This window comes from Heptranchias perlo, chromosome 8, assembly GCF_035084215.1.
Source record: "Heptranchias perlo isolate sHepPer1 chromosome 8, sHepPer1.hap1, whole genome shotgun sequence".
Taxonomy (NCBI): domain Eukaryota; kingdom Metazoa; phylum Chordata; class Chondrichthyes; order Hexanchiformes; family Hexanchidae; genus Heptranchias; species Heptranchias perlo.
Window position 1 is genome coordinate 76,379,206 of NC_090332.1, and position 24,228 is coordinate 76,403,433.

The 24,228-nt window shown below is 44.7% G+C and overlaps 1 protein-coding gene across 1 annotated transcript in view; it reads left to right on the top strand.

Moving 5' to 3' along the window:
* esr1 (estrogen receptor 1) overlaps positions 1-24,228 on the top strand; it is a 228,103-nt gene that overhangs the window by 197,875 nt on the left and 6,000 nt on the right. Inside the window, exon 7 of the mRNA XM_067989369.1 lies at positions 12,972-13,155. Within this exon, the coding sequence (XP_067845470.1) occupies positions 12,972-13,155 (184 nt within the window). The remainder of the gene's footprint in view (positions 1-12,971; positions 13,156-24,228) is intronic.

Here is a 24,228-nt window from a genome sequence, read left to right on the forward strand (position 1 = left end):
ATTGCAGAACTCTGAGGTACAGAGGGATCTGGGTGTCCTAGTACATGAATCACAAAAAGTTAGTATGCAGGTACAGCAAGTGATTAGGAAGACAAATGGAATGTTGTCATTTATTGCAAGGGGAATGGAATATAAAAGGAGAGATGTTTTACTACAGTTGTACAGGGCATTGGTGAGACCACATCGAGAATACTGTGTGCAGTAGAAAACCGTCATGTACACACTCCAGGAATTCCTCCCCCACAGTATTATTGCTAATTTGGTTTGACCAATCTATATGTATGTTAAAGTCACCCATGATTAAAATTGTACCCTTCTTGCATGCATTTTTATTTTCCTGTTCTCCACTACATTTTGGGGGCCTATAGACAACCCCCACCAACATTTTCTGCCCCTTGGTGTTTCTTAGCTCCACCCATACAGATTCCACATCGTGATTTTCCGAGCCAATATCCTTCCTCACTATTGCATTGATTTTCTCCTTTACTAACAACACTACCCCACAACCTTTCCCTTTTTGCCTGTCCTTCCTAAATATTGAATACCCCTGGATGTTAAGTTCCCATCCTTGGTCACTGCAGCCATGTCTCCATAATTGCATCTATATCATAACCGTTAATATCTATCTGCGTTGTTAATTCATCTAGCTTATTGCGAATGCTCCGCGCATTAGGACACAATGCCATTAGACTTATCTTTTTAAGATTGCTAGTCATCTTAGTTTTATTTTGCACTATGGCCCTATTTGTTTTTTTCCCTTGTTTTCTCTGCCTTCCACTATTGCTTCTTCCCTTTCGGTCTTTTGTTTCTATCCTTGTTTCCCCCTCCTCTGTCTCCCTGCTCAGCTTCCCATCCCCCTGCCATTCTAGTTTAAACCTTCCCCAAGAGCACTAGCAAACACCCCCGCGAGGGCATCGGTCCTGGTCCTGCTTGGGTGTAACCTGTCCCGCTTGTATAGGTCCCACCTTCCCCACAGGGCTCTTTCAGCTGGGAGAGAGAGGAAACCTTTATCTAACCTAGGTCTAGAATGGGAGAGGAAATCTACAGTTGGATTAGAGATATGATTTGGAATAACAAAATTATTGTTCTGGGAGATTGTATTCGCTAGGAATTTCCCCTGGGATTCTCCTGATTGGCTGCAGTATTTTCAACAAAAATCCCGGATAGATGCATAAGGGGCCGATGATGGAGAGAATCCCCCCAGGAAATCCCAGCAGTATCTTCGAGAAATTTCTCTTAGCTTGATGAAATTCTAGTTTAGTTTATTGTACTAAAATGAGAGCATTGTATATATCTCACTGAAAGTATCAATTTCAGAGTGGGATAAGACCTTTCCCAGGTGCCTTGGCAGATAAAGCATCATAAAGTGGGTACGGTAGAGTAATGGTTATGTTACTGGACTAATAATCCAGAGAACGTGAGTGCAAATCCCATCATGGCAGTTTGAGAATTTTGAATTCAGTTCAAAAAATCTGGAATAAAAAGCTAGTATCAGTAAAAGTGACCATGAAAGTCAGATAATCGTAAAAACCCAACTGGTTCATTAATGTAATTTAGGGAAGGAACCTGCCATCCTTACCCAGTCTGGCTGATATGTGACTCCAGCCTCACACCAACGTGGTTGACTCTTAACTGCCCTCTGAAGAGGCCTAGTAAGCCACTCAGTTGTATCAAACCTCGATAAAGAATAACATGGGCTGCAGCAATTCAAGAAGAAGGCCCACCACCACCTTCTCAGGGAAACTGGGGATGGGCAACAAATGCCAGCCTTGCCAGCCTTGCCCAAGAATGAATAATAAAAGAAATCAGTCCCAACAGATACCTGCAGCTGAACCTCTCCAGATGCGGTTTTGATATTTCTACATTGCCGTTGAGTGTGCATTTTACAGATCGTCATGGTGACAGTGTGTCTGTGGTACCAAGGACATTCTCACAGACTTCACCAACCTTATCCAAATGGCATCACTTGCTGTACCTCAGGAGTGGAGCAAAAACCTTTAAACTACAAAACACACTCTGTTCTCAAAAATACACTGATAGTGCATGTGGCTAACGCTGGCTGTGTCATAAGACTAAGGTCAAGGAGACAGTAAAACATGGATAGAGAGAGTAGGATAAAAGCAGGTATCTTATTAAGGAGAAGAGAGATCCTCTGGAGTAGTGTGTGTTTACAGTTTGCACTCACGTTGCACGATGGGTCAGGTCTGAAGCTAACTTTAGCTTCATAGAATGACGTAGAATTACAACTCGGACACAGGCCGTTTGGCCCAACCAGTCTGAGTTGGTGTATATCCTCCACATGAGCAATATCCTAATCCCATGTGCCCGCCCTGTTCCCATATCTCTTTATCCCCCTTTTCTTTAACCATCAATCAAACCAAATTTGGAACTCTCTCCCCCAAAGTGCTGTTGAGGATAGGTCAATTGAACATTTCAAAACTGAGATCAATAGATTTTTGTTAGACAAGGGTATTAAGGGATATGATACTGCCACATAAGATAAGATCAGCCATGATCTAATTGAATGGCAGAATAGGCTCAAGGGGCTGAATGGCCTACTCCTGTTCCTATATTCCTAAACCTGTTCTTGAGTGTTGACATGGTCTCTGCTTCAATCACTAACTCTGGTGGTAAATTCCGCAGCCTCACATCCCTCTGTGTAAAAAAAGTTTCTCCTGCTCTCTCTCCTAAATCGCCTACATGTAATCTTATATTTATGCCCCCTTGTTCTGGATCCCTCAATCACTGGAATCAGACTGTTTCTATCTACTCTGTCCCATCCCTTCATAATTTTAAACACCTCTATCAAATCAATTTCCCCTGTTCTAATGAAAACAGTCCCATTTAGTTGAAGATTGAGAGTTGGCTAATTAAATTCTATGCCGACATTCCTAGATTTCTGAAATCGTTCAATTTAAGCAAACCAGGCCTGATCTTGCCTGCGACGTGTCTTTTTACATTTATATGAAGCAGGTTATTTTCTTTTGCATTTAGAGATTGGTGCTCTACGTGTTAAAGAAAGAAAGGACTTGCTTTTATAGAGCGCCTTTCATGACCTCATGATGTCCCAAAGCGCTTTACAGCCAATGAAGTACTTTTGAAGTGTAGTCACTGTTGTAATGTAGGAATTGCGGCAGCCAGTTTGCACACAGCAAGGTCCCATAAATAGCAATCAGATTAAAAAAACACTATCTGGTCATTTGTGATGTTGGTTAAGGGACACTGGAGAAATCACCTGCTCTTTTTCAAAATAGTGCTATGGGAGCTTTAACATCCACTTGAGAGGGCAGACGGGGCCTCGGTTTAACGTCTCATCCAAAAGACGGTACCTCCGACAGTACAGCACTCCCTCAGTACTGCAATGGGATTGGAGCCTGGATTATGGGCTCAGGTCCCTGGAGTCGGGCTTCAACCCACAACCTTCTCACTCAGAGGCGAGAGCACTACCAATTGAACCAAGGCTGACACTTATCATGGAATGTTACAGCACAGAAGGAGGCCATTCGGCCCATCGTGCCTGTTCTTAAGATAAGAATTATGGCGTATATCTCGGAGAACGGTGTCACCATTTTTCCCGGGGTATCTGCAGCGCTTTTGCCTAAGTTACAGCAGACAATCTGGAGACCCAGAGCAAATATGTAGGCAAATTTCCGAGAAGTGCAAAAACAATAAGGCAGTAATAGTAGTGGATTTCAACTACCCTATTATCAACTGGGATAGAATCAGTGTAAAAGGTATAGAGAGTGCAGAATTCTTAAAATGCATTCAGGAGAAATTTTTTAGCCAGTACGTAGCAAGCCCAACGAGAGAGGGAGCAGTTCTGGATTTAGTTTTAGCGAATGAAGCTGGGCAGGTGGAAGGAGTATCACTGGGAGACCACTTTGGTGGTAGTGATCATAATTCAGTTAGATTTAACATAGATATGGAAAAGGACAAAGATAGAGCTGGAGTAAAAGTTCTCAATTAGGGAAAGGCAAATTTTACTAAGCTGAGAAGTGATTTAGCAAAAGTGGACTGGAAACAGCTAGTTGAAGGTAAATCAGTGTCAGAGCAGTGGGAGGCATTCAAGGGGGAGATAGTGAGGGTTTAGAGCAAATATGTTCCCACAAAGAAAAAGGGTGGGACTGCCAAATCTAGAGCCCCCTGGATGTCAAAGAGCATGCAGGGTAGGATAAGGCAAAAAAGGGAAGCTTATATCAGGTACGGAGAGCTCAATACTGCAGAAAGACTAGAGGAGCAGAGAAATTGCGGGGGTGAAATTAAAAAGGAAATTAGGAAAGCAAAGAGGGGGCATGAAAAAATACTGGCAAGTAAAATCAAGGAAAACCTAAAGATGTTTTGTAAATACATAAAGAGCAAGAGGATAACTAAGGAAAGAGTAGGGCCCATTAGAGACCAAAAAGGTAACCTATGTGTGGAGGCGGAAGATATGGGTAAGGTTCTTAATAAATACTTTGCATCTGTCTTCACAAAAGAGGGGGACGATGCAGAGATTGTAGCTAAGGAGGAGGAGTGTGAAATATTGGATGGGATCAACATAGTGAGAGAGGAAGTATTAAGCGGTTTAGCATCTTTGAAAGTAGATAAATGGCCCGGCCCGGATGAAATGTATCCCAGGCTGCTAAGAGAAGCAAGAGAGGAGCTAGCAGAGGCTCTGACCATCATTTTCCAATCCTCCCTTGATACAGGCGTGGTGCTGGAAGATTGGAGGACTGCTAACGTTGTACCATTGTTTAAAAAGGGAGAAAGGGATAGACCAAGTAATTACAGGCCAGTCAGCCTAACCTTGGAGGTGGGTAAATTATTGGAAAAAATTCTGAGGGACAGTATTAATCATCATTTAGAAAGGCATGAATTAATCAAAGACAGTCAGCATGGATTTGTTAAGGGAAGATCGTGTCTGACTAACTTGATTGAATTTTTCGAGGAGGTAACAAGGAGGCTCAATGAGGGTAGCACGTTTAATGTAGTCTACATGGATTTTAGCAAGGCTTTTGACAAGGTCCCACATAGCAGACTGGTCAAAAAAGTAAAAGCCCATGGGATCCAAGGGAAAGTGGCATGTTGGATCCAAAATTGGCTCAGTGGTAGGAGCAAAGGGTAATAATCGACGGGTGTTTTTGTGACTGGAAGGCTGTTTCCAGTGGGGTTCTGCAGGGCTCATAACTAGGTCCCTTGCTTTTTGTGGTATATATTAATGAGTTAGACTTAAATGTAGGTGGCATGATTAAGAAGTTTGCAGATGATACAAAAATTGGCCGTGTGGTTGATAGTGAGGAGGAAAGCTGTAGATTGCAGGAAGATATCAATGGACTGGTCAGGTGGGCAGAAAAGTGGCAAATGGAATTCAATCCAGAGAAGTGTGAGGTAATAAATTTGGGGAGAGCAAACAAGGCAAGAGAATACACAATAAATGGAAGGATACTGAGAGGTGTAGAGGAACAGAGGGACCTTAGAGTGCATGTCCACAGATTCCTGAAGGTAGCAGAACAGGTAAAGAAGGTGGTTAAGAAGGCATATGGAATACTTTCCTTTATTAGCTGAGGCATAGAATGTAAGAGCAGGGAAGTTATGCTAGAACTGCATAAAACACTAGTTAGGCCACAGCTTGAGTACTGCGTACAGTTCTGGTCACCACATTGCAGGAAAGATGTGATTGCACGAGAGAGGGTATAGAGGAGATTTACAAGGGTGTTGCCAGGACTGGAGAATTTTAGCTATGGGGACGGGTTGGATAGGCTGGGGTTGTTTTCTTTGGAACAAAGGATGCTGAGGGGAGATTTAATTGAGGTGTATAAAATTATGAGGAGCTTAGATAGAGTGGATAGGAAGGACCTTCCCTTAGCAGAGAGGTCAATAACCAGGGGGCATAGATTTAAAATAATTGGTAGAAGAATTAGAGGGGAGCTGAGAAGATTTTTTTTCACCCAGAGGGTGGTGGGGGTCTAGAGCTCACTGCCTGAAAAGGTGGTAAAAGCAGAAACCCTCATCACATTTAAAAAGTACTTGGACATGCACTTGAAGTGCCATAATCTGCAAGGCTACGGACCAAGTGCTGGAAAGTGGGATTAGACTCGATAGTTCTTTTTCAGCTGGCCCGGACACAATGAGCCGAATGGCCTCCTTCTGTGCTGTAAATTTCTATGATTCTATGACCCTCTGCAGAAATTCACCTCAATACTTTCCTCGCCCTGACATCACTAATACCTCCCTCTGCTCAGGCACTGCCCTTTCCTTATTAAAACTGCAACCATCAACTGTGGCCTCATCTCAAACTGCCATCGTCCTTGGACAGATTGTTCCCACCCAGCTTCATGCCCACAACAAACTCCCTGCTCAAATCCCCTCTGCGTATCATATCCTTCTCCACTGCCTCTCCAACTCCTCTAATTAGCCTCTCACTCTATCCCCTTCCTGGCTGTCCACTCAGGCTGAACCAGGCTCTGTGCACAATCCCATTATCCTCTCAACATATAGCTCAGCTTCCAACCTCCATATCCTTTGCATCATTGAGACTACAAACTTCCATCTTCACAACATTGTTTAACCTGCCTCATGTCCACAGCTGCTGAAACCTTTGCCCTTGCCTTCATCACCTCTAGACTCGATTTTTCAATGGCCTCCTTACTGGACTCCAAGCACCTATCCTCCATAAAGTCCAGCTTGCCCAAAATGCCATAGACGGCGTCCTGTCCACGCAGCCCCTCCCCCTATCACCTCTCCCCCTTCCTGGTTGGCCTGCTGGCTCCCTACCCAAAATGGATTGAACTTAAAATCATCTTCCTCTACAAATCTGTCCTTGGCATTGTCCCATCTTACCCCTGCAACTTCTGTTGCTTCTTTGTGCATCCTCCTCTCCTTCTACTCTTCCATTGGTGGCAGAGCCTTCTGCTATCTTGACCCTACTGTCTCAAATTCCTTCCCTAAACTCCTCTGCCTTGCTCTCTCTGTCACTTGGGCAAAATGCTGGAGGGCAGCTGGTGCTTGTGAAACCGAGCACCAGCGATGTATCAATGGGTTCAATGGTGGGGGGTAAGCAAATTGGCAGGAAAAGGAGGAGGAGCAGGAAATGAATTAGAACAGCAGCTGGTGTGGTACCTTTAGTAAGATGGAGCTGGGCACAGCTGTGATGTGAGCACATGAATCTTCACAATCTGGGCTTTCAATTGGCTGGTTGCAGCCAGTCTTTAGCCAATGAAAACCCACTTTTAAAAAAAAATGGTTTCCACCTCCAAAAAAAATGAGAATTTATTTTTTAAATAGAAAAAAACAGTAAAAATTAAAATAAAAGAGCAAAGAAACAATGGGGGAAAGGGAGAATGGAGGGGAAATGGAACATAGGAACGTAGGAACAGGAGAAGGCCATTCAGCCCCTCGTGCCTGCTCCGCCATTTGATAAGATCATGGCTGATCTGTGATCTAGCTCCATATACCTGCCTTTGGCCCATATCCCTTAATACCTTTGGTTGCCAAAAAGCTATCTATCTCACATTTAAATTTAGCAATTGAGCTAGTATCAATTGCCGTTTGTGGAAGAGAGTCCCAAACTTCTACCACCCTTTGTGTGTAGAAATGTTTCCTAATCTCACTCCTGAAAGGTTTGGCTCTAATTTTTAGACTGTGCCTCCTACTCCTAGAATACCCAACCAGTGGAAATAGTTTCTCTCTATCCACCCTATCCGTTCCCCTTAATATCTTATAAACTTCGATCAGATCACCCCTTAACCTTCGAAACTCTAGAGAATACAACCCCAATTTGTGTAATCTCTGCTCGTAACTTAACCCTTGAAGTCCGGGTATCATTCTAGTAAACCTACGCTGCACTCCCTCCAAGGCCAATATGTCCTTCCGAAGGTGTGGTGCCCAGAACTGCTCACAGTACTCCAGGTGCGGTCTAACCAGAGTTTTGTATAGCTGCAGCATAACTTCTGCCCCCTTGCACTCCAGTCCTCTAGATATAAAGGCCAGCACCTAATCTATCAATATCCCTTTGTAATTTTATGTTTTCATCTACACTGCTTACAATGCCACCAATCTTTGTGTCATCGGCAAACTTAGATATGAGACTTTCTATGCCTTCATCTAAGTCGTTAATAAATATTGTGAATAATTGAGGCCCAAGACAGATCCCTGTGGGACTCCACTAGTCACATCCTGCCAATGTGAATACTTACCCATTATCCCTACTCTCTGTCGCCTTTCGCTCAGCCAATTTCCTAACCAAGTCCATACTTTTCCCTCGATTCCATGGGCTTCTAACTTAGCTAACAATCTCTTATGTGGGACCTTATCAAGCGCCTTCTGGAAGTCCATATAAATAACATCCATTGACATTCCCCTGTCCACTGCTTTAGTCACCTCTTCAAAAAATTCAATCAGGTTTGTCAGGCACGACCTACCTTTCACAAATCCATGCTGGCTCTCCCTGATTAACTGAAAATTCTCGAGGTGTTCAGTCACCCTATCCTTAATTATAGACTCCAGCAATTTCCCCACAACAGATGTTAGGCTAACTGGTCTATAATTCCCCGGTTTCCCTCTCTCTCCTTTCTTAAAAAGCGGAGTGACATGTGCAGTTTTCCAATCTAGAGGGACAGTTTCTGAATCTAGAGAACTTTGAAAGATTATAGTTAGGAAAGGGAAGGTGAGCAGAGTCAAATGGCTAGAATTTCCCTCTTGCCGTAACTTCAGTGGATGATCACCGGAAACCCTGGAGAAATGGTTTAAAGTAAAAGTATATAGAAAAAAATTTAATTGATCAATTAACCCTGAGCAACACAACAGGCAGTTCATCTGTGTCGATGAAAAATCGTGCCATCTGGTGAAATGAGTGAACTTTACATAACCTGCTATTTGTCAGATCTAGTCCCAAGCAGATCAATAACCAATTTTATATCTTTGCATAAACTAATGAAATCTGCTGTTATAGGGGTTATAATAAGTTTTATTTTGGGGGAATTGGAGGACAAGTAATTGCTGATCAAAATAATTATATTGTGCATTAGGGCAAGAGTGATTAGATAAAGGGATCGTAGTATTTACCAAAAGGCATGTTTCCATTCATAGCTTGATACTAGATTTATAATAATTTACAATAACCTGGCTCTCCCAATCCAGAATAAAATAACCTGGGTCCCCCATTCCTGACTACAATAATCCGGGTCTCTTAGCCCAGACTATAATAACCTGAATCTCTTAGCCCAGACTACAATAACCCAGATCTCCTAGCCTAGACTATAATAACCCAGATCTCCTAGCCTAGACTATAATAACCTGAATCTCCTAGCCCAGACTACGATAACCCAGGTCTCCTAGCCCAGACTACAATAACCCAGATCTCCTAGCCTAGACTATAATAACCGGGACTCCTTGCCCAGACTACAATCACCCAGGTCTCCTAGCCCAGACTATAATAACCCAGGTCTCCTAGCCCAGACTATAATAACGCAGGTCTTCTAGCCCAGATTACAATAACCCAGGTCTCCCAATACGGACTATAATAACCTGGGTCTCCTAGCCCAGAATACAATAACCCAGGTCTCCTAGCCCAGGCTACAATAACCCAGTTCTCTCAATCCAGACTACAATAACCCAGGTCTCCCAATCCAGACTACAATAACCCAGGTCTCCTAGCCCAGGCTACAATAACCCAGTTCTCTCAATCCAGACTACAGTAACCCAGGTCTCCCAATCCAGACTACAATAACCCAGGTCTCCCAATCCAGACTACAATAACCCGGGTCTCTCCTCCCAGTCTATAATAACCTGGGTCTCCTAGCCCAGACTACAGTAACCCGGGTCTCCTAGCCCAGACTACAATAACCCTGGTTTCCTAGCCCAGTTTGCAATAATCCTGGTCCCCCAGACCAGACCACAATAACCAGGATCTCCTACCCCAGACTACAATAACTTGGGTCTCTTTACCTGGAATACAATAACTGTATTCTCTTAGTTCAGTAACTGTCATATCCAAATTCAGATTCCAGTACATTTTACCTTCCTGCAGTTTGCTGATTTCTGGTTAAGTGCTGTTCGCTTTGATTTGGTAGATTTCCATTGCTCCCAGACTGTCACATCTCCCTACATTAGCTTATCTATCTCCAGCTCCAGTTACTCCGATTGGCCATGAAGAAAGGATAGAATTCTGGTCCCTTGCACGTCATTGATTCTACAGAGGACTCACAGCAAACAGTCTATTTTACAGCAAACGAGGTCTGTTTGCTCAGCAAACAGGGTCTATTAAAACAGCACACTACAGCAAACATTCTAGAGAGTCTATTTAAAAAGAGTCTCTACGAACTACAGCAAACAGAACTTATGACCGAAACTAGAGCAACATCTCCCAATAAAAGCAGGGTAATTTCTCCAACAAAATGCAGTGAGTGGAGGATAGTTACATAATACAAATTATGTGCATAAAATCAATCCCAATCACTTACAGCAGTGCGGTCTCCAGGCATGATTAACGGGGGAATTATCCAATCATCTCTATTCAACCGGGAATAGTGCTGTCACTATATGCAGCCTTGATTCTATAGCCGTGACTCTTAGAAGATGTTGCCTGCTGTTTCGTGATGGTCTTCTTATTGAATTGGGTAGCGGCTTGAGTCAGCAGCGTTGAAATTCAAGAGGCTTAAATGGTTTCCTGTGCATAATTGAAGTTCATGATGCAGAATAGCCTTGGGCCGATTTTAACTCCCTCCACCGGTGTAAATGTGGCAGTTAAGGCCTGAAAATGGTGCCGTCACTTAGCGACATGATAATGCTGCCACTCAGGCTGCCATTATCTTGGGCAGGGTCCTGAAGTGCAGGAGTGCTCCTCCTGGGCCCACAAAAAAAACTCCAGGCCACTATCGGCCTGCCAGAAGCCATTCTCTTCCCCACCCTGGAATCGCCTCTCCCAGCCTCCGACCCCACCCTCCCAGAACTGGTGAGCTGCAGTGTGGCATCTGTTTGGAAGGTAAATGAGACCTGGGCCTCAAAATTAACCAGGCTTCACGCCAGCAAGAACTGGCGGGTAACGGGCGCATTTCGTTCCTTCTTTCCCTGTCGGCATTTAAATTGGCCCTCCATGAGTCTTGTGGCATTTCCTCAGCCATGCTATTGTTGCCTCCAGACTCGACTATTCCAGTGCTCTCCTGGCCGGCCTCCCATCTTCCACCCTCCAGAGCTCATCCAAAATTCTGCTACCCGTATCCTAACTCGCACAAAGTCCCATTCACCCATCACATCTGTGCTCACTGACCTACATTGGCTCCCTTTCTGACAACACCTCAAATTTAAAATTCTCATCGTTGTGTTCAAATCCCTCCATGTCCTTGCCCCTCCCTATCTCTGTGACCTCCTCCAGCTGTTTCCAGTATATAGCAATGACTTAGATAAGGTGAACGAGTGTAATGTATCCAAGTTTGCTGATGATACAAGGCTAGGTGGGAAAGTAAGCTGTCAGGAGGACACAAAGAGGCTGCAAAGGGAATTAGACAGGTTCAGTGAGTGGGCGAGAAGGTGGCAGATGGAGTATAATGTTGGGAAATGTGAAATTATCCACTTTGATAGGAATAGAAAAGCAGAATATTTTTTAAAAGGCGATAGACTAAGAAATGTTGGTAGTCAGAGGGATTTGGGTGTCCTTCTACATGAATCACAGAAAGTTAAGATGCAGGTACACCAAGCAATTATGAAGGCAAATGGTATGTTAGCCTTTATTGTGAGGGGATTGGAGTACAAGATTAAGGAGGTCTTGCTGCAATTATATAGTTGTAAACAATTTTACAACGCCAAGTTATAGTCCAACGATTTTATTTGAAATTTACAAGCTTTCGGAGGCTTCCTCCTTCCTCAGGTAAATGTGACATTTACCTGAGGAAGGAGGAAGCCTCCGAAAGCTTGTAAATTTCAAATAAAATCGTTGGACTATAACTTGGTGTTGTAAAATTGTTTACAATTGTCAACCCCAGTCCATCACCGGCATCTCCACATCATGGCAATTATATAGGGCTTTGGTGAGACCACACCTGGAGTACTGTATACAGTTTTGGTCTCTTTACCTAAGAAAGGATAAACCTGCAACAAAGGTTCACTAGATTCCTGGAATGAAAGGGTTGTCCTTTGAAGAGAGATTGAGTAGAATGGGCCTATATTCTCTGGAGTTTAGAAGAATGAGAGGCGATCCCATGGAAACATATAAAATTCTTAGAGGGCTAGACAAGGTAGATGCTGAGAGGCTATTTCCCCTGGCTGGAGAGTCTAGAACTAGAGGTCATAGTCTTAAGATAAGGGGTCGGCCATTTAGGACCGAGAGAAGGAAACATTTCTTCATTCAGAGGGTTGTGAATGTTTGGAATTCTCTACCCCAGAGAACTTTGGATGCTCAATCGTTGAGTATATTCAAGACTGAGATCGATAGATTTTTGGACACTAAGGGAATTAAGGGATATGGGGATCGGGCGGGAAAGTGGAGTTGAGGTTGAAGATCAGCCATGATCTTATTGAAAGGCGGAGCAGGCTCGAGGGGCCGTATGGCCTACTCCTGCTCCTATTTCTTATGTTCTTATGTCATACATCCCTCCAAGATCTCTGCACTCCTCCAATTCTGGCTTCTTGTGCATCCCCAATTTCCTTCACCCCACAATTGGTGGCCGTGCCTTCAGCTGCCTAGGCCTGAAGCTCTGGAATTCCCTTCCTAAACCTCTCCACTTCTCTCTCCTCCTTTAAGATGCGCCTTAAAATCTACCGCTTTGACCAAATTTTTGGTTACGTCTCCAAATATCTCCTTATGTGGCTCGGTGTCAAATTTTGTTTGATAACGCTCCTGTAAAATGCCTTGGGACGTTTTACTACATTAAAGGCATTATATAAATGCAAGCTGTTATTATTCATGAGATTTGTCAGCCCTGCAGATCTGTTTACACTCCAGGTTCTCTCAATCTCTCGCCGTGCGTTTCCTAATTGATCTGTTTATTTCCCCGCAGGCGTGTTCCCCTTCCTCTCCAGTACCATGGAAGCTCTGAACGAAAGCGAGCAGATTCAGATCATCTTGGACAAAATCACTGATGCTTTGGTTCACTTTATCACCAGGGCAGGGCTCTCGCTGCAGCAGCAGTCTCGGAGGCTAGCCCAGCTTCTCCTCCTCCTCTCCCACATCAGGCACATGAGGTGAGCAGAGCCCTTTTCTCCGCACCCAGTACCCAGCCGATTGGCAGATTGTCACATTTCTATATAAATACAAGTAGTAGTAGTAGTAGTAGTAGTAGTTGTTGTTGTTGTTGTTATAACTATCAAGGAAGGACTGAACAGGCTGGTGCTCTTTTCTCTAGAAAAAAGAAGGCTGAGGGGAGACCTGATAGAGATCTTTAAAATTATGAAGGGGTTTGATAGGGTAGACGGAGAGAAGATGTTTCCACTTATAGGGGAATCCAAAAATAAGGGCCATCAATATAAGATAGTCAATAATTAAATCAAATAAGGCCACCAAATAGTGGGAAGGAGATAGAGGAGCAAATTTGCAGGCAAATTACAGAAAGATGCAAGAACTATAGAGTAGTGATAATGGGGGACTTCAGTTATCCTAATATAGACGGGACAGTAACAGTGTAAAGGGCAAAGAGGGGGAAGAATTCCTGAAATGTGTTCAAGAGAACTTTCTAGAGCTTTTTTGAACAGTGTTTTTCCAGCCCAATGAGGAAGGAAGCAGTGCTAGATCTAGTTCTGGGGAATGAAGTGAGGCAAGTGGAGCACGTTTCAGTGGGGGGACATTTAGGGAACAATGGTTATAATATCATTAGGTTTAGAATAGTTATGGAAAAGGTCAAGGAACAAGCAAATGTGAAAATACTTAACTGGAAGAGGGCTAATTTCAGTGAATTAAAAAGGGATCTTGCCCAGATAGATTGGAATCAAAAATTGTTAGGCAAAACAGTAATTGAATAATAGGAGGCCTTCAAGGAGGAGTTGGTTCGGGTACAGAGTAGACACATTCCCACCAGGGGGAAAGGAAGGGCATCCATGGCTAGAGCTTCTTGGATGACTAAAGATATAGAAATTAAAATGAAACAGAAAAAGGAGGCTTATGACAAATGTAAGGTTCATAATACAGTAGAGAACCAAGTTAAATACAGAAAGTACTGAGGAGATCTAAAAAAGCAAATAAAAGGGTCAAAGAGATAGTATGAGAATAGATTAGCGGCTAACATAAAAGGTAACCCAAAAGTCTTTTATAATCATAGAAACATTAAAAGGGTAGTCAGGGGAAGGGTGGGACCAATTATGGACAAAAAAGATCTTCTTGTGGGAGGCAGAGGGCTGAATTACTAAATGAATACTTTGCATCAGTCTTCAATAGAGAAGAGGATGCTGCCATTGTAGCAATAAAGGAGGAGGTAGTAACAATATTGGATAGGATAAAAATAGATAAAGAGGAGGTATTTAAAAGATTGGCAGGACTCAAAGTAGAAAAGTCACCGGTCCAGATGGGATGCATCCTACGTTATTGAGGGAAGTAAGGGTGGAAATTGCGGAGGCTCTGGCCACAATCTTCCTATCCTCCTTAGATATGGGGGCAGTGCCAGAGCACTGGAGGATTGCAAATGTTACATCCCTTTCAAAAAAGGGGAGAGTGATAAACCTGACAATTACAGGTCAGTTAGCCTAACATTGGTGGTGGGGAAACTTTCGGAGACAATAATCCGGGACAAAATTAATTGGCACTTAGCAAAGTATGGGCTAATAAATGAAAGTCAGCATGGATTTGTTAAAGGAAAATTGTGTTTGACTAACTTGATTTGAGTTCTTTGATGAAGTAACGGAGAGAGTTGATGAGGGTAGTGCGGTTGATGTTGTGTTTGTGGACTTTCAAAAGGCTTTTGATAAAGTACCACATAATAGACTTGCTGGCAAAATTGAAGCTCATGAGATTAAAGGGACAGTGGCAGCATGGATATAAAATTGGCTAAGGTTGTTTTTCAGACTGGAGGGAAGTATACAGTGGTATACCCAGGGGCGAAAGCACCACTGCTCTTTTTGATATATATTAATAACCTGGACTTGGGTATAGAGGGTATAATTTCAAAGATTGCAGATGACACGAAACTCGGAAATGTAATAAACAATGTGGAGGATAGTAACAGACTTCAGGAGGACATATTGAAATGGTGAAATGGGCAGACACATGGCAGATGAAATATGAAGGAGAGAAGTGTGAAGTGATACATTTTGATGGAAGGATGAAGAGAGGCAATATAAACGAAATGGTACAATTTTAAAGGGGGTGCAGGAACAGAGAAACCTGGGGGTGTATGTACACAAATCTTTGAAGGTGGCAGGACACTTTGAGAAGGCTGTTGAAAAATCATATGGGATCTTGGGCTTTATTAATAGAAGGATTGAATACAAAAGCAAGGATGTTATGCTAAACCTTTATAAAACACTGGTTAGGCCACAGCTGGAGTATTGTGTTCAATTCTGGGCACCACACTTTAGGAAGGGTGTCAAGGCCTTAGACAGGGTGCAGAAGAGATTTACAAGAATGGTGCCAGGGATGAGGGACTTCAGTTATGTGGAAAGACTGGAGAAGCTGGGGTTGTTCTCCTTAGAACAGAGACGGTTAAGGGGAGATTTGGTAGAGGTGTTCAAAATCATGAATGGTTTTGATAGAGTAAATAAGGAGAAACTGATTCCAATGGCAGAAGGGTCAGTAACCAGAGGACACAGATTTAAGGTGATTGGCAAAAGAGCCAGAGGCGACACAAGGAAATATTTTTTTAATGCAGCGAGTTGTAATGATCTGGAATGCATTGCTTGAAAGGGTGGTGGAAGCAGATTCAATAGTAACTTTCAAAAAGGAATTGGATAAATATTTGAAGGGAACAAATTTACAGGGGTATGGGGAAAAAGCAGAGGAATGGGACTAATTGAATAGCTCTTTCAAAGAGCTGACACAGGCACAATGGGCCTGTACTGCACCTGCTACGATGCTATGGGCCCGATATTAGCACCCGCTATCGGGTGCGTTCCTGGCAGGGGGGCTCCAAAAATCAGGGAATCCCGGAGCGGGTCGTGAGCCCGGCTCCAACCTGCCCACTTCCGGGTTCCCCACAGACGCGCTGACGTGCGCGCGCAGCCCCCGCATGTGGGACTCCCGCAGGCAATTAAAGCCAGCGGGGTGCTACTTGACAGTATTTATTGTGGTATTTCAGGTCGTTAACAGACCTGATTAAGGGAATATTTCAGGAGGGGTGGGATTTTACAAACAACTGGGACTGTTTCCTGTACTGGGGGAAACACTCCCAGTTGAAATGGATGTGTTGCAGCTATCAGCCTGTGGCAGCTGCAAAGGTCCATTTGACAGGTGGGGGGGAGACCCTCACTCATTGCAGGAGGCCACTCTGTCACTTTGGACAAAGTTTGGCCTCCACCACCACCCTCCTAACAATCAAATTCACCAACTTGCACACTTATCCCGGGGTCCAGAGATATGTACCTACCTTGCGGACCCCCTCAGATGTACATCTTCTGGATGGGGGCCACCATAGCTGCAGTCATGACCTGCTCGGAGGGCAAACGGCATCACCAGCCACGCCGGCCACGCCGTCCACCTCAGACACGTGGAGCTCCACAACACAGTGCTGTGACACATCCACCTGCACAGCAGGAGGGAGGGCAACCGCAGAGAGAGATGCGTCGCAGGGGGCACTACCCTCGCCACAGGGTCCACAGACCGAGGCTCAGCTTCCTGGACCTCTCTGAGCAGCAGTGCACACGGAGGCTCAGAGTCACTCGACATGAAGTCGTGGACATCTGCAGCCTCCTTCATGCCAAGCTGCTCCCGCCTGGCCCGAGCACCATCTTCTTACCTGTCGCTGTCAAAGTCACCACTGCCCTCAACAACTTCTCCTCCGCATCCTTCCAGGGTGCCACTGGGGACATCGCCGACGTCTCTCAGTCGTCTGCACAAAAGAGCCCTGCAAATACACCTACACCCACTCTGCAGTGACACAATGGGTGGCATCAGGTGTGGGTCTTCATTGTGATCCTCAGGAAAGGGCATTATTGCACAAACCAGACAAGATTCGCAAAGATGTGGCAGTAGTGCTGCCAATATAATATGTTATGTGAGTTGGTCAGAAATTAAATATAAGTAAAAACTATGACAAACCCTCGAACACCCTTGTGCATCCCCTTCATGCTCACGACACGTTTGCCTTACGCTTCCTACTGCGCATATGTGATGCATGCCCTGTGGCTGCAGCACAGGTAGTGGCAGGTTGAGTGAGGCTGACCGTGAAAGAGATGCATGAGAGGGTGAGTATGAGATAGATCCATGAGATTATATGAGGATTGGGTTGAGTGGTAGTGGCGGGATGAGTACTGGCGAGGTGAGTAAGTGCAGGTAAGATGAGGATGAGGTTTGAGTGGGTATGAGGGGTGATGTGACAGAGTAGTGTCGGCAGTGCAGAAGGAGATGTGGGGTGGGGGCGGTGATGTGGCAGACGGAGTGTAGGGGAATGAGTAGGTGTACTCACTTTGGCTGACCTACTTAGGTCATTGCAGCGCCTCCTGCACTGTATGCAGGTGGGCGATATGTTGGTGGTGCAGGTGACCTCCTCTGCCACCTTGAGCTAGGCCTTCCTGGTGGCAGAGGCAGGCCGCTTCCTCCCGTCCGCCGGGTGGAAGATCTCTGTCCTCCCCCTCCTCCTCACCCCATCTAATGATACCTGGAGTGAGGCATCATTAAACTGGGAGCAGCCTTCACTCTGGGCTGCTCCATGCTGTAATTTTTCCTATTTGTTGCAGCATCAGTCAGTGGAGGACTGCCCCTTTAAATAGAGCTCCTCCAGCTGACAGACCTTACTGCGCATGCGCAGTCCGCCCGACGCGCAGCTCAGCAGCGAGGAACCAGGAACACCAGATAAGTGGATCCGATAGCGCGCGGGGCAGACTGATTTCACCGGGCGCGTTACCCACACACCCAATAGCCCCCCCACCACGAACCCGCAGCCCTCCTAATATCGAGCCCCATGAGTCCAGGAAAAACTTCTTTACCCAGAGAGTAATTAGAATGTGGATTTTGCTACCACATGGAGTAGTTGAGGCGAATAGCAAAAATGCATTTAAGGGGAAGCTGGATAAGTACATGAGGGAGAAAGAAATAGAAGGATATGCTGATAGGGTTCGATAAAGTCGGGTGGGAGGAGGCTCGTATGGAGCTTAGACATCAGCATAGACCAGTTGGGCCGAACTGCCTGTTTATGTGCTGTAAATTCTATGTAATTCTATGGTTATAATTTAAAGAGTCAGTCCCACCATTAATATCCTCTTCAAAATTAAACTAGACAATCGCTGACATGGTATCAGCTTTATATAATTTTTTTAAAATTCAACTTCTGTCAAATTAGACTGTAAATTTCAGCCAACAGGGGCCAGAACTACAGTATGATTCCAGCGGGGGTGGGGGCTCTCGGTTTGTGATGGAACCTGGATTTGCTGGGTTTTTGCCCCTCTGAATTATGCTCGGGGGAGGGAAGTCCCTTCATAAACTCACCTCCATAACATGGAAGGACAACTCCTGGGGTGTATTGGGGCGATGATGCCACGGTACCCTGGAAATTCCACCCACCTCGCCCCTGACGGATCCAGAGGAAGCAATACCTGCTCAGACCAAACGTAAGCCTCATTCCGGGCCTTTGGAAGGCCCAATGAATGCAAGAAACAAAATAAATTTTTGACGGTGGCAGGACAAGTTGAGAAGGCTGTTAAAAAAGCTTACGGGATCCTGGGCTTTATAAACAGAGGCATAGAGTACAAAAGCAAGGAAGTTATGCTGAACCTTTATAAGTCACAGGTTAGGCCTCAGCTGGAGCATTGTGTCCAATTCTGTGCACCACACTTTAGGAAGGATGTCAAGGCCTTGGAGGGGGTGCAGAGAAGATTTACTAGAATGGTACCAGGGATGAGGGACTTTGGTTACGTGGAGAGACTAGAGAAGATGGGGTTGTTCTTCTTAGAGCAGAGAAGGTTATGGGGAAATTTAATGGAGTTGTTTAAAATGATGAGAGGATTGATAGAGTAGATAGGGAGCAACTGTTTCCAGTGGCAGAAGGGTTGGTAACCGGAGGACACAGATTTAAGAACCAGGGGGGAGAAGAGGAGAATTTTTTTTTATGCAGCGAGTTGTTATGATCTGGAATGCACTACTGCCTGAAAGGGTGGTGGATGCAGATTCAATAGTAACTTTCAAAAGGGAATTGGATATATAGTTGAAAAGGAGAAATTTGCAGGGCTATGGGGAAAGCAGCTGTGTGGGATTAATTGGATAGCTCTTTCAAAGAGCTGGCACAGGCTCGATGGGCCAAATGGCCTCCTTCTGTGCTGTATGATTCTATGAAATTGATCCCAAACAGATCGATTACCTTTTCAAAGTTACCCCAAAATATTTGTGCCATTTTTCTTTGGCCCAATTAGGGCCTCTGGTTCCCCCATCTCATAGCAACAGTACGTCACATCGACTTCTGCCTCCTCAGGTGGGCTCTCCTCTGTTGTCCCGCTACAGACACTGAGCACAAGCCCCGAATATTCAAATGACCTCCAGGCTTTGGCACGGGGTCAGAAGTGGGTCAAAGGGACAGGCAGAAACCCTCACCCCATTTCACTTCCTCCCTGTCAAAAGTGTGCACATAATTCCTTGCATAGCTTTTTGGTGGTCATCTTGGACTCTCACCAAACTGAGAAACAGGATGCCGGAAGTCAGATTTAAAACATAATGAAGGTGTACAAACTTGCAAAGTCAGCAAAAACACGATTGAACTTGTCTATATGTCAGCACTATGTGTGTTTAAAATGTGATTTACGTGGCTCTTCCATCTGAAGCCTGTGCCTCTCTGAGAAGCCTAGGGCTTGAGTTTATGGGGCTTCCCAGAGCGATTAGTCTCAGCCCAACATGGCAGCAATCTACAGCTCCCAGCATGAATCTGTGCCTACGACTCCCATGATTGACAGGAAGACTGGCCATTCACAGAGTGTGGCAGGACTTATTGTTTGTAATCCCCGCCCCTCCCTGTCCAGTACTGCACAAAGCCAACATCTTTGGGGTTTTGAAGGTAAAAATTGATTTGCATTTTTTTTGTATAAAAAAATCAAAACAATGTAAAATGTAAACTTTTAATAAACAATTTACGTTTATTAAAGCAGCTAGATGTTAATGTAATGTTTCAGAAACAAACCGCCCCCAAACCCAGTCACACTCATCATCCTCTCTCAGGAACATTATTCCAGGTTGGTTTTTTCTCCCAATCTGCAGTCCTGGTTTTTAGGCTGTCCCCTAGTCCTAGTATTCAACTATAGGAGACCTCCAAAAACAGGTACAAATGCATCAGCAGCCAGAAGCAATAATCTAGCAACTAACCTGTAACTCCTGCGTGATCCCTTTAAATAGCGCTGGTGGTGGTGGGGGGGGGTCAGCTGCCCCCACACTCTTGCTAAACTTGACCAACAAGAATGTTTCAGGTGAAATGGTTCAGGTGTGGACCCTTTATCTGAACTCAGGTCAAGTGACAGGAGCCTCCCCACTTTGTCTCCCCATGTTCATGCGTGACACTAGATGGAGCTGATTTAGGGTTTTATGCTTTAGACTTATTGAGCTATAAATTGGTCATGTAGCGTCCATTTTGTAGGCGCTACATGGCCTCCAAAGGACCCAAAATGGCGCCTGGAATGCGTGTGCACACTTCTACCGTGATGTGCGCCAGATGCCATCTTGGTGAAGGCATTTGCGCACGCGCTGATAACGAATGCCGGCACCATGTAAAGATGCATGTAGGGAGAATATGCGGTAGATCAGTGTGCAACGCTGATTTAAAGGGACAGATGCGATTTTGGAACTCAACGCTCCAGCCAACGCATTGTCTTAACTGCGCACAACTGAACAGGTCGTAAACAGCATGGAGGACCCCCCCCACCACCACCAGCGCTATTTAAAGGGATCACGCAGGAGTTACAGGTTAGTTGCTAAATTATTGCTTCTGGCTGCTGATGCATTTGTACCTGTTTTTGGAGGTCTCCTATAGTTGAATACTAGGACTAGGGGACAGCCTAAAAATTAGAGCCAGGACTTGCAGGAGTGAAGTTAGGAAATGCTTCTACATGCAAAGGATGGTAGAAGTTTGGAACATTTTTCTGCAAATGGCAGTTGATGTTAATTTTTAATGTTAATTGTTAATTTTAAATCTGAGATTGATAGATTTTTGTTAAGCAAAAGTATTAAGGGATATGGGGCTAAGGCGGGTGTATGGAGTTAGGTCACAGGTCAACCATGATCTCAATGAATGGCGGAACAGGCTCAAGGAGCTAAATGGCCTAGTACTGTTCCTATCTTCCTATAATAAAGTTTCAGGAGTGGGCTGGCTAGCTGATAGGCAACAGCAAGGGCATGGGCAGAGTGGCAGGGTGGGACAGGAATGCTGTCATCCTGAGAGAGGACAGCAGGTTCATGTTCCATGGAGCCACTGCCACTAGCTGTCTCCTGTTATGCGCCACCTTCTCCTGCAAGAAAGTGGGATGTGTATCGGTGAGTGTCCTGCAAGATGTTTGGGTGATGTGCCTGTCATGGTTGAATAGCTGCCAGCGTGTGTGACCTGTGAGTTGTGGGTGTATGGCTTGCAACAGTGGTAATGTATGAGGGTGAGAGGAAGCATCTGATTGAAAGTGTTTGTTGGTATGTGGGTGATGGGGAATGTAGTGCGTGGAGCAGTGGATGTGGCTAGTGATGCAGTTGGGAGGTGATGCCACTTGACAGTTGACCTCACTCACCTTGACCACTCGTGTCAAAGCATTGAATTTCTTCCTGCACTGCATCCATGTTCATGGTGCTATGCGCCTGGCATTGACTTTGTCCCCTACTGCCTCCCACTGCCACTTGAACATATGTCTGGAGGGCCTCTTGCCCTCCTGTGGATATAGGATGCCCGTCCTTCTGTCCACCTCTTGCACCAAGGCCTGTAGTGCATCATCAGAGAACTTTGGTGCATGCTTTCTCACAGGCCTGGTACAAACTCAGATCGACAGATTGGTGAGGTCTGGCATGCAGATTGGAGGATGTGGGATTTAGTAGTGTGCAACTTTTATTCAATGTTTTAACATAACTCAACAGTTTTTAAACGTAGGGACAGGACCGGCATCTGTCTTTTGCATGTGTGATGTCTGATCTCCGTTCAGACTCCATGTGGACCTGTATCTTATATTTTGCAAATAAAGGTGCAGGCTGTCTTTAAGTGGTGTTAGCTACTCATGCTATCTGGGCCCTCTGCTGGTGGGTGGCCACTCAACAGCGCAGCTAGGCTTGGCTACTTGCAGCAATCATGTAAAACAGCAGGCAGCACGAACATGCTGCCTGCATCTCAATGGGAAGTGTTGAGTGGTGAGCAATCGCTCTCTCTCATGCCATCTCTACTTGTGCCTCTCTCCCTTTTTCCTGTCTCTCTCATTCCCTATTTGTCCCTTTCTCTCCTTTCTCCTCTCTCCCATTCCTCTCTTGTTTTCAGTCTTTCATTCCTTCTCGTTCATCATTCTGCTTCTTTCTTTCTTTGCCTTTCCTTCCCTCTATCTTCACTCCTTTTCCTATTCTCTCTTTCATCACTCTCTCTCCTTCTCTCTCCCTTCCATTCCCACCTCTTCCCTCTTTCATCACTCTCTCCTTTCTTTCTTTCATTCCCTATCCTTTCTTTTTCTCTCCTCTCTCTCTCACACAGTTACTGATGGTGGTTCTTTGTCTCATTTATCTGAAGGGCTACACCACTCTAGGTAACGCTATCTGGCTTCTTACCTGCTGTGAAACTGAGTAACATTGAAGATTTGTGCTTTTGGCAGTCGCTCCCTGTTTGTTCCTTTGCCATGCTTCCAATCACTTGATTATTTAAGAACTGAATGTGCCTGGCGGGCTCCTGTTATATATGGTGGCACATTCACAAACAGATAAACTATTGTACGTTAGATCAGGTTCACTCCAGAATTAGTTATGATTTAAAACCACGATCCTTGCTCTTGGTATACGAGATAGGAACCTAGGAACAGCAGTAGGCCATTCATCCCCTTGAGCCTGTTCCGCCATTCAATTAGGTCATGGCTGATTGTATCTTAACTCCTTCTACCTGCCTTTGCTCCATAACCCTTAATACCCTTGTCTGACATAAATCTATCAATTTCAGTTCTGAAATTTTCAATTGACCCCCAGCCTCAACAGCTTTTTGGGGGAAAGAATTTCAGATTTCCACTATCCTTTGTATGATTTCACCCCTGAACAGCTTAGGTCTAATATTAAGGTTATGCCCCCTTGTTCTGGACTCCCACACCAGAGGAAATAGTTTCTCTCTATCTACCCTATCAACTCCTTTAATCATCTTTAACACTTCAATTAGATCACTGCTTAATCCCATAAGACCATGAGAGATAGGAGCAGGAGTAGGCCATTCGGCCCCTCGAGCCTGCTCCGCCATTCAATGAGATTGTGGCTGATCTGATTTTTACCTCAACTTCACTTTCCTGCCCTTTCCCAATATCCTTTGACTCCCTTGCTGATCAAAAATTTGTCTAACTTAGTTTTGAATATATTCAATGACTCAGCCTCCACAGTTTTTTGGGGTAAAGAATTCCAAATATTCACGACCCTCTGGGAGAAGAAATTCCTCCTCATTTCTGTCTAAAACGAGCGACCCCTTATTCTGAGACTATGCCCCCTAGTTTTAGATTCCCCCATGAGGGGTAACATCCTCTCAGCATCTACCCTATCGAGTCCCCTCAGAATCTTGTATGTTTCAATAAGATCTCCTCCCATTCTTCTAAACTCCAACGAGTATAGACCCAACCTGTTCAATCTTTCCTCATAAGACAACCCTTCCATACCCAGAATCAACCTGGTGAACCTTCTCTGAATTGCCTCCAATGCAAGTATGTCCTTCCTTAAATAAGGGCACCAGAACTGTACGTAGTACTCCAGGTGTGGTCTCACCAGCACCCTGTACAGTTGTAGCATGACTTCCCTGCTTTTGTACTCCATCGCCCTCTGTTCCTTCATCCAAGTCATTGATATATATTGTAAATAGTTGAGGCCCCAGCACTGATCCCTGCGGCACCCCACTAGTTACAGATTGCCATTTTGAAAATTACCTTTTTATCCCAACTCTTTGTTTTCTGTTAGTTAACCAATCCTCTATCCATGCCAGTATATTACCCACAACACCA